Source organism: Echiichthys vipera (assembly GCF_963691815.1).
Source record: "Echiichthys vipera genome assembly, chromosome: 4".
NCBI lineage: Eukaryota > Metazoa > Chordata > Actinopteri > Perciformes > Trachinidae > Echiichthys > Echiichthys vipera.
In genome coordinates this window covers 23,212,000-23,223,584 of record NC_139829.1, presented here as the reverse complement: position 1 = coordinate 23,223,584, position 11,585 = coordinate 23,212,000, and the positions used below count along the sequence as shown (strand labels likewise).

General features: G+C 42.6%; 1 protein-coding gene across 1 annotated transcript; it reads right to left on the bottom strand.

The window, feature by feature from the left end:
• Positions 1-2,663: 2,663 nt before the first annotated feature.
• On the bottom strand, positions 2,664-10,326 carry nr2f1a (nuclear receptor subfamily 2, group F, member 1a). Its single transcript, XM_083912684.1, has 3 exons — positions 9,225-10,326; positions 7,284-7,811; positions 2,664-3,439 (listed from the first exon to the last, which is right to left on the bottom strand). The coding sequence occupies exons 1-3, from the start codon at positions 9,655-9,657 to the stop codon at positions 3,165-3,167; spliced, it is 1,236 nt and encodes a 411-aa protein (XP_083768810.1). The 5' UTR covers positions 9,658-10,326; the 3' UTR covers positions 2,664-3,164.
• Between the last annotated feature and the right edge of the window lie 1,259 nt (positions 10,327-11,585).

The following is an 11,585-nucleotide window of genomic DNA, read 5'->3' as shown; positions in this document are numbered from 1 at the left end:
AACTATTTCTTTATATAGCCTGTAGTGAAACAATTGTATAACCGAATGCTCTCAGCAAGAGGATAAAAGATAGTTACTCTAGAGGGATTTAGAATACATCATGTGGAGACAACCAGCTGAAAGCTGCGTTTAATAACCCAACAAACAATTTAGTCCAGAGCTACATAAAACAAAAACGACCTGGGCTGTTGTGATGGCCATGGTGAAGCCATATTCATTCTCTTTGAAGAACAAACATCTATTCTCACATACAGCGTTCCTCCCCGTCCGGGAAACAACGATCCTCTGGATTATTAAATAAAAAACACACACTAGTTAAAGACAAACACGCTAAATAATTCCAGTGCTTCAGTAATTATCTGTTTTTAAGGCTACTTTCTCGAGTTTTATGTGTGTATTTTGTATTTTTTTGTTTTCAGATTCAAATTCAACACATTCTTCCTGCAGTATAAAGCAGGATGGAAATACCCCATCAGCTCATTATTTTGCAACTTTCACCTGACCTAATGCTCCGGGATAATACCATCCACAATAAGGAAACAACGATCCAACCTGAAGAACTATCAAATTTATGTTAGGCAACAATAAGGCGTTTGACAACAGACCCTTATTGTTGACCCTTTGCTACAGACAGGTCGATTGAGAGCTAATACGTACAATATGCCTGACATTAATCATGAGAATGAAAACTATCTCTGTGAGAGAGCATTTGAGGACAACCTAAAGCATAACCTATATCATCGTTCCAGCACGAGCGCGCCCTAATTAATACCTTTATATTGTAGCCTTTGAACGAAACAGGCTTTACAAACAAATAACCCACTGGCAAGACCGCCCCTCCCCCAATCCTATAAGGCAGATAACAAATATGGCGATATGAAATTCAGACATTGCAACGGGCTACATGCAGTTCAGCTCCTGTCCCTCATCGTTGCCAGTCAGTAGATGAAGATGTGAGCAATATGGCACACAAGCAACACGTCTGATGATGAAGAATAGGGAGGGGTGGGAGGGGGTGGGGGGGGCTAACAGGCAAATGTAATAATTGTCACACCGAAAACCCCATTTTCTTCTTCATAACGCATTCCAGTTTATCACATTTTACCACTCTAGGTGTGAGTGTAACGCTGTAATGACAGTGAGGGTATAGATCCAGGTCCATAACTGGGGCTTCCTGTCATTTGTGGAGTGTATGGAGACAAAACGCACATACGGAGACAGGCCAATACCAGGACAGAAACTCTATGTAACCCATCTAACACATTGAGGACTTATCGATGTACTCATTACATTCTGAGTGTATGAGGCAAACCAAGGCCACATCTCTTTGTGTCTCCCTCTTACACACACACACACTTGCTTTCCTTCTTTCACGTTTCCCTTCTCATTTGTCTCTGCATGGGCTCCACAATCTCTCTCTCTCTCTCTCTCTCTCTCTCTCTCTCTCTCTCTCTCTCTCTCTCTCTATCTCTCTCTCTCTCTCTCTCTCTCTCTCTCAGTCTCTCTCTCTCGCTATCTCTCTCTCTCTCTCTCTCTCTCTCCACACAATGCATCACACTCGGTGTTCCTATCGACTGGCTTACATGCTGTAAAATACATTTTCCAGATTGATCACGCATATCACAGCAGCTTTGCAGCGGGGCCTAACCTTTTTTGCCACGCCCACATCAATATCGAGGCATGCACCGTCAAGGCGGAGTTTTTTAAGAACCGGGGAGAGGAGAATATTGTTTGGTTTGTGAAGAATCACCTTGATTAAACCACATGAGGTGGGATAGAGGTGGCTCTGTGTGGTGCATAGGCTTCCCTTGCTGTCTGGGAAAAATATTAAACATTAATGCGCTCACAGGCTGGCAGAGAGCTCAGTGCTGTAGTTCCTCACGTATAGCCTCCCCTCTTTTGTGTTAGCATTGCCAGTTATGTCAGTGGGTTTGTTCAAATGAAAGGCATGCACACAATGTGTAATTACCACACTTAATCCCTTGTATCACCTCGTTTTCAGTGGTATCTGTGTAAAAGAGGCAAACAGTGTATTCAGATGTATATGTTTCTGCATAAGGCAGTGTAGTGCAGTGACTCAGTAACTGCAGGCTACATTTGCGCTTATAGGAACCAGAATCGCAGATACACCATATTCCCCTCAGATGATATAAGACAAAACCGAAAATCTTCATATTTGCTTTCAGGAAAATGCGTGAGAATGAGACATTGTTGCCTATTTCTTTTTTTAATAGTACAGTCACCATCACACAACTTCATCAACCGACCCTTCTGCAAAAAGCTGCATCATGGAGTAAGCAAATTGAAGGCAACAACCAATAAAATTCAAGAAACAATGAAAATATTCAAGACGAAACAAACAAAATGTATTTGAAATGATATATTAAAAGTGCTTTTGATTTTCATGTCTCTCCTCTTTGACTGATGATCGACTCCACACGCACTCATGGCCCGGGGAAAGGCGCCCCAGACGTCCTCTCAGTAAAAATGTCCTGGAGGTCAGTTTGGTGCTGTTGCAGGTCCATCATATCAATTGGGGGAAAAAGTTCAACCATCAGTGGTGATATTGTCATAGCGATTAGACTGTTTCTTATTTGTCTAAATTTCTTTATTTTTCTGTTTTTAAATTCTCACTTCAATTTTAATTCTTGGAGAACATAGCTTCGACAACATATATCGCACTCATTATAAGAAGCAAAAGGTTATATCAAAAAATTATTAGTATAGAATCACAGAAACCCTGGTTTAGAACCAGAAAAAATACAAAACAGAGAGGTACATAGACACAGGACAATTCTTATAATTGCTTGGAAACATTATTTTCCCGCTAAGTCTTGATTCTTTTTTTCTTACTGCGCATATGATGTTTTTCATTTTATTCGTATTTTTTTTACAAAAAAAAAAAGGAAAATAAAGACTAGTATTTTACAAAATGAAGAGTATTGTTCTTGACGATGAGGGTGGATTTACACAGGTGTAAAGTCCAGTTCCAATATTTTTCTGTACATAATGTATTCCATCTCAGTCCCAGAAGACAGAAAAAAAGTAATGTCTTCCAAGTTCTCAGAAAAGGTCCTATATATAGTCTTCTTGGAGGAGGATGGGGTGAGGGGTGCTGAATTTTGGTCCTTTTTTCCTCTCTTTTTTCCACTTTCATATAAGGATCATTGGATGGACATGTAAGGCCAGTTGAAGCTGCTCCCGGATAATAGCATATCCCTGATGAGGGTTTCAATAGGAGTTTTACCTACCAAGCGGACGAAGAACAGCTGCTCGATTACCGACGATGAGACGGTGCGCAGAGAGGGCAGCCGCAGCAGGAGCTTCCCAAAGCGGCTGGGCTGGTTCGGGTACTGGCTCCTCACGTACTCCTCCAGGGCGCACTGGGATTTCTCCTGTAGGCTCTCGATGTGAGCAGCGTCCGACAGGCCGCAAGCATCTGAGAAACATAAACCAAAAACACCGTGGTTAGGCTCGTCTAGTCTCAAAGACCCCAAGGTACCACATGTGGAAAAGTCCCTGATTTTGATATTATTATGTTTTGTCAACGTCAATATGTCGAGGACCGAGTGAAGCAATAACTGTTGACTACAAATATATTATAAAAACATAGCACACTCTCAGGTCACCGAGTTTTTCAACGAGACAGTGGTATTAAATACATATATTTCTTTATATATATAAAGAAATATATGTATTATATATATATCGTATATATAATAGAGAGAGAGCTCAATTTACACTGCTGTCAATTTCTCTGAATATTATCTGTACAAAATATGATCACAAAAGCACATGGTCAATTTTAGCCTCACGTGGGCTTAGCTTTGGCAAGTGTACACCTTGCCATGACCAATTTATGTCCTGCAGAAGCACTCTGGTTATCATTCAACATTAGCCTTTACGTGCTATTGACAAAGTGGAATGAACAAACACACTGCCCAAACATGCCACATCACACTGAGCGAGTGGGACTGTCATACAGAATAAACAAGGGGCTTGCTGCTGGAGTAGGAGATGCACAACTCAGTGAAGGAGATCTCTGTCTGCTCTCACAACAATCAACAAGAATATGGAGTTTAAATGTCATGAAAACATTGTTGTTAGCGTGTAGAGGAAGAAGAAGAAGAAGAAGAACTGATTGAGCAATGGAGCAAAGGCGAAATGTAGGGGTATAGGCCTACAGGCCGCTGCTCTTAATGTCTGGACTCTGGGGATTCAAGTATAAGGAAACATAAACGGCACTGATGAATATGAAATTACACTGGATGTAATGTGACCTAATTACTCTGCAGTAAGCTGTTAAGTCATTTCGCCGCTCTTCTCTCCATAGACCACTCATGGCCTGTTTTTCGATGGTGCCTATAGGACAGGACAAGCCGCTGGAAGCAATCACATTTATTAGAGGAGGTGAAGTCAATAGTCACGCAGAAGCGGCATACAATGTCAGAAAATGAGCCTGTGCAACAACGCAGGCGAGACGCGTGTTTTGGTGCTCACTGGTGGGCCGTGCTGCCCCTGTGCAGCCACGCTTCAGTGTAGACATAAGCATATAAGGCTTGTTAGTGTCGTAGCCCGTTACAAAGAGAATCGTTTTTTTTCCCACACAACCAAAGCATGCGTGTTTCTATAAACTGCAGCATAACCGCTGGCATATACGGTCCCAAATGGAGTCTAGGCTGTCCTCAAAAAGATTCTGCATCGAGCTGTGCTTTTGTAGAAACTACACAGGGAAAAAATGCTTTAGTTTTCAAGCACTAATACATTAAACACCGAACAGAGGCTTTTAAGTCTATTCGTGAGTCCTCAGTGCTATAACTCACTATGACCAGACACAATAACCTTATGGACCCGGGGGGGCAACGCGGAGATCTCGGGGTGATTTACTGTGACCTCAGTCCGACCGGTCAAAGCCCCGTGCATGCAAATCCCCTTGGATTAACGCTAAGTGTCCCTTTTAAAATATACCCTGCGATCAATACGTTTGAAATGAATTCCATTTGGAAATTTCTGGTGAAAATATAATACTTTGCAACTCCCTATCGCAATGCAGCGATAGGGAGTTCGAAGAGTTGCAGGGAACAGGCTGCAATATGCGTAAAGAGAAAGCTGGTCAAAGACACCCCATAGTTCTCCATTTGGCCTGCCTGCAACCCTGCACCCCACCACCTCAATAGACTGAGACATGGGAGTAGATAGTTTCCAGATTCGCAAACGACTATTTCTGTGGTGGGCTAGCACAGGCACACACTGCTGCAGCATGCACATGTGGATAAAAAAAAACTGATTCTAAACTGTGGCGAAATAGTGTAGTCTGGCCACTATTATTTATGCATCAAATACTGACAAGTCTAGTGTTATTAAAGGCAAACAATCCACGCTACTCCTGGCAAAGTGCCACATGACTTGTTATAGCCAACACCAGTTGTAGCCTATCAACCTAACTAAATGACCTGTTAGAGAACATGGAGGATGTTAATGTGTGTGTGAAGTTTCTCTGGGTAATCTGGGGTGAATTACTGAAACGCCGTGCAGGAAACTATGGCCAAATATGTCAGTGCACACGGTAAAGCGTATCTAACAAGATGTCACATTACTTAAGTAAGGTAACTGAGGCAAAATACGTTTTCATGTTTGTTAAAACGTATATTTGCTTATCAGTATGCCTTCAAATTCGGCGGGCGTGTCGACCTGCAAACCCCTACACTGAAAAGTAACTATAATGGCCCCTGAAACTAGAAAATATATAAAAAATAAAAAGTTATCTAACTGAAAGAAAACACATCTTCTTATTTCGCCCACCCACCCCAAAAAAAGAATAATAATTTGAGACTGAAACACTGAACACTGAAAACTAAGAGTTTGAATAATTTAGAACATGGTTTTACACAGCATATTATGACTTTATACACAATGTGTGGCATTTCTATATGACTTTGGAAAATATATCAATAGTATATTATATTATAATATAATGACATATAATATATTATATAACAAATTGTATGGGTAATGTATATATATAATTGTACGTCCCTGTGATGTTAAGTAAATAATAACAATAATTATTTAAATATATGCTGGACGACAAGTGTAACCACTCCATATAAAATAGAGTCATGACGCTTTCTAGGGATTTTGAAAGTGGGAATTATTTCAGTATAACTCCAAAACTGAAACCTACAGAAAAACTGAATATTTTATGACGAAGGTGTCCAATTATAGGATATGTACAACCATGTCACATAATTTTGTAATCGTTCAAATATGAGACAATGAGGTCAAAACTTTCAGGTAAGTTCTGAAGTAGTTTGGGGCCTCTAAGTGAGTTTAGACTTTCCTTTCCCTTCCAATCATCACCAAACTCCCTTGACATAACAGGCTAAATGGCACCAAGTATACAACTAACTCCAAAATAGCATCTAAATTACGCACCGAAAGTAAATGAGGACCTTTAGGACCTTGCCCCAGTCAGCCATCAATTAAGAAACCAACAATGTAGGTTACTTTTGGAATTTGCTGCTGATGACTTTTCAAAGTCTGTGCGACAAGAGAAACTATCCTCAATAACTTAGAAAATTAATAGGTCAGCTAGGATTAATCGACAAACAATCTATATAGCAGTGCTGCTCAGAGTCCTAAGCGATGCACTGACATATGAGTCAACTTCCTTCAGCTTTTTTGATCTCAGTCTGTGGAGGATTATTATCCTGCCCCCCAAGACATGTGTTTGTGCACGCAAAACAAGGATAAAAGCATGCACCAACACTCATAAATGCATCAGCTGTCATATATCACACGGTGATAGACTATTTCATCTTTACGCTCGATTATTTGACACCTGTTCCAAAATTTATGGACACGAATCGACAACGACGCTCTCGGCTCAGACGTGTTTTAAAAAAAGTTTACACTCAACATGTATTGCATATTCACATATATGAGATTGTCCACTATATCAGATTTAACGCGCTTTAAACTCGGTGTCACTCTAAAAACTTGATGCGCTCATTCAATCTGGATTTGTTTACACGTCCTATGCTGCGGCTACAACTGACATGGGAATGCATGTAAGTGGATATGTAGCAAGCTGTTGACAAAATAGCTATTCCATCGGCAACACAAACATCTCGTAAATTCAGATTTGTGACCAGCCTATACTTGACAGCCATATTCTTGATGCCACAGTGTTTCGCCCTGCGAGCATCGCTCCCGGTAACATTACTACAACTAGGCCTCATTTGATTAAAGACGTGTTTCTGTGTGACATGTCGGACACCCACCTGATGTAAAAAGCACGATGGCCTTGAGACAGCTGTACTCTGCCGAGTCTACGTGCAGGGTCTTAAGCTTCTCCACTTGCTCCTGGAAGATCCGGATGTGATCCATGAAAGCCACAACGCGGTCCGCGGACATCGGGGAGGCGTGGAGGCCCGCCGCGGCGAGCAGAGGGGCCACATGAAGAGGCATGGAGCACTGTGCCGCGTTAAGCACAAACAACTCGCTCCACGTCAGCCTGAGAAGGGACACCTGGTCGGTGATCTGCAGGTCGGGAAAGAAAGGGATGTTTCTCGCCCACTCCACGGCGCTGAAGAGCAAACGAGCCGCCAGCTCGCAGATGTTCTCGATGCCCATGATATTGTTGGGCTGCATGCACTGGCTCCCGTACCGGGACGTCGGATAAGGCTCGGCCCGCAGCAATAACGAGATGTATCCGGACAGATAGCAATGGCCATTCAGAGGGTCCCCGTTCGTCAGCGCGTACTGGCCTGGGTTGGGCTGAGTTGGAGGCATTCGTCCTCGCTGAACCGCTAACAAAAAGAGAGAGAAAAAGAGGAAATGTGCATCCAGGACTGATAAACATTGTTCATGAGTAAAGCAAGCTACAGCTAGTGTGCTTGTCCTCAATAAAAACGGCATGCACTGAAATCTAAATTCAGCACGCCTTTCAAAACATATTGACTAGTGTATGCCTTTGAAACAGCAAATTATTATATCAATAGCATAAACATCTCATCAAAACAGATGTGCTGTGTCCCTCAACCATTACACCCTTTGCATTTGTATTTAGGCTTGCACGCTACATGGAAATTAAAATACAATCACTTTCATACAGCAAACACACATTTTCTACTAAACAGAAGTACATTTCACAAATGTACTACTCTGGGTATTGTAGCGGTATTGTATATTGTATGCAGCAGCCTACTTGTATTACTTTGCTATTATATTTACGTGGGGTTTTCTTTATATTAATAAATATTCATTGCGGCAATACATATTACAAATACGATTGATAATTACTGTTTGACGCAATCATATGAACACATTTTAACCACATCAAAAGGTCAGCTGGGAATAAAATGAATTCAGCTATTGTTTCATATTTAAAAAATAAAATATTAATGGAACTCGGGCTACAGTCTACATGGGCTTGTAGTTTGTACTGCAAATAGTCGATTTTAAATGAGGGATGTTTACATGAATTGGACTAAAACACTTGACATAGAGAGGAAAGTTATACGGCCTGTAATGCACAAGGCAAAACATTGAGCCATGGACAACTTCAGCGGCAGTATTCGGTGTGTCTGAGTCAGCATTAGGAGCTAGAGAGAGAGGCGTGGGTTTGTACTGTGTTCATTTTACATTCACACGCAGATTACAAACCCTAGCTACAATTATAAATTAGTAAACTGCACATTGGCTACTTATGGAAAGGACTATTTTACATTGCACACACACACACACACACATACACAGAGAGACAGACAGACAGACAGGAACACACACACACACACACTCACACACACACACACACACACACACACACACACACACACACACACAAACACACACACACACACACACAATCCCACTTCTGCTCTAAAACCTATGCGTAAAAAGGGCCTGTTAGACCGAATGTCTTTGCTTGATATGAGTATAATTTAGACATGCGAGAACAACAAAATAAAAAGGGTCAGCTAGTCGAGTCGCTTTGTTCTGGCGACTTGTATTCACAAGCATAGCTGCTGTGGCTGCACTGGCCTTTTACCTCTCTAACATAGACAGAAAGACTAATCATTCATGCAAACATCCCTGAAAAAACATGGATGGAGACTGCAGTATGCCCAGCCATATGCATGTGACCTTAATGCAACATGGCAGCCCTGTTCGTCTGCTACTAGGATGCGTAATCATGAGTGGCTATAAAAATACATATTCACCTTCCCGCCGCATTCCCACTTTTAAACATTTCTTCAGCCGGCAGTATTGGCACTGATTTCGGTGGTGCTGGTCAATGGGACAGTTCCTATTGGCACGACATGAGTATGTTAAGTTCCTCCGTACACTCCTCTTGAAGAAACTTTTGCATCCCTCGCAGGTGAACTGGCCATAGTGTTTGCCGCTCGATTTGTCTCCGCAAACCACACATTCAATATGCTGCTGACTCTGTCCAGAATTTTGACTCCCCTTGTCCCCGGCGGTCCCCGGTGTGGACGGGGGTCCCGGCTGGCTGGGGGTCTGCGGAGTATGCGGCGCCGCTGACGCCGCCTGCTGCTGCTCCCTCGCCGGCTGCGCTGCTGGGTTGGGGCCGCTCGGAGGTCCTCCGGCCACGTCTTCCTGCGGATCTCTCCAGACGCTAACTACCATTGCCATATCTCGGCCCCTGAAAGTGCTATAAAGCGAAATGATCGCCGGTATTTGTGAAGCGTAGAAGGAAAAAACGAGATCTCAAAAGACGGGGCAGTGCAAAGTCAAATCGGAGCACGCAATCTCATATGGGGTAAGAAGGAGAGTACAACGCGATCAATACATTCAAAACACAGGAGGACGATTGAATAGGCACCCGATCAGGATATGCAAGTGTCGGGAGGCCAGTTCCAAGGTAAATTGCAGCCAGCCATTCAGGAATCCCTAATCGTGTAGGAAAACAAGAGTCCAGTCGTAACAAATTGCAGTTTGATATAAAATAGCCACAAAGGAAAGGCAGGAGCGATTCACATGGACGCAGGAGCGAGTAAAAAAAAAACCTTTTGCTGGAAAGACTCGCGATCCAAAGTGCTGCGGAGATAAATTCCTTTCTCTTTTCTTCCTCTTGCTCCTTTACACTCCCGTCTTCGCCGTATAGGAGGGGAGGAAAAACTGAAGAGCCGGATTTTACATCTATATTCTTAAATAAACCTCATCATCTCACCCAGCAGCGAAAGAAAACCGCGTCGCCGAATGAAGTGCCCATGTATAGTTCACCTCCAGCAGGAAGAATGGAGATACGAAGAGAAAAGATAAAAAAGAAGACGAACACCAACAACTAATAGAATATGCAAGAAGAAGGAGAGACCCAAAAATGAATGCGCTTAAACGGGAGGACCAGCAGAGCAATGTTTCCGAAACGGGGGATCTGCGCGAATGTCTGTATATAGTGAACTTTGACACTACTATTGAAACTGACACGTTTCTATGGAGATCGCTGCGCCTTATATGGTGCTCATGTCAAGGAGCCAAGAGAGGGGCTGCTGGAGACTGATAATCAAAGGCGACTGACTGGCCAGAGCCCTGCATAGAGGAGGAGGAGAGGAGGAGAGGAGAAGAGGGGGGAGATAGGGAGAGAGAGAAAATGGGAGGCTAAGGTTATAGCCAAGCCCTCTCTTTCTCTCCATTGGTTAGAGTCCCCCTCCGTTTATTCACTGCAAAAAATGTCCATCTCGATAAGTCATTGGATCTCGTGTTCAAATGTTGAAATGTTTTTTTTTTCTTAAAACACAGTAGGAAAAAAACGCAAGTGCCGTTTATAGAATTCCGCTTGTTTCCAATCGCGGTCCGAGTCGTTTGTAAGAGTATTTAAGAATCAATATCATGAAATAAATCAGAGTGTACAGGGAGATTCCTTTAGAAAACAACAATGGATGCAATGAAATGTACAGTGATGGGTCGATTGGCACTGGAAACAAGTGGAAGCATCTCGCCCCGGTGGAAGATTCAGTCCCCTGTTTTGGCAAATCCAAGATTTCCAGAGTCAATACGGAACTGACTGATGTCTGGCGATAGATATTTTTTGCAGTGTTGTAATCTACGGCTGGAAGGGCTGGGGGGCTCTGACAGGCACAATTTACATTGAGCTCGCCCCGCGCTGCTATTTACTTTGAAACCTGATTAGTATGGGCCGTCTATTGTCACCAAAAAGAGGAAGAAACCCTGAATAGAATAGAAGAAAAAGCGGGGTAAAGGCAAGGGGGGGGGGGGGGGGGGGGGTCAATGCTTTTACGCACGACAAATAAACCAAAAAACTGTGCAGCCGCGAAAGGGGACTCTGGTTCAGAAATTCCCCAAAGTTTCAAAATGGTTTGTCTTGGACTCGTATCTTTATTATAAAATCAACGGATGTCATTATTGGTTTGAAGCGGATTTATAATCTCACACGTTGTTTTGTCTTTGGCATGCGCATTGCGGTACATCCCCATCTGTAATCGCCACAGTCTCGCTGATTCAAACTTACAATTTAGTTAAAACGAGCTTATAAAGAGAGGAAAAATGTCAACGGGGAGAATGTTGCACACTAGATTGTGTTATACAAACGGGATGCCGTG

Bases quoted from the DNA above. Each gene is read 5' to 3' on its own strand.
- nr2f1a (XM_083912684.1), bottom strand. From the start codon at position 9,657: ATGGCAATGGTAGTTAGCGTCTGGAGAGATCCGCAGGAAGACGTGGCC. The intron at 7,812-9,224 runs GTGAATATGTAT...TCTTTTTGTTAG, and splicing joins AGTGGGAATGCGGCGGGAAG to CGGTTCAGCGAGGACGAATG. The intron at 3,440-7,283 runs GTGGGTGTCCGA...TATGTTTCTCAG, and splicing joins CATCGTGCTTTTTACATCAG to ATGCTTGCGGCCTGTCGGAC.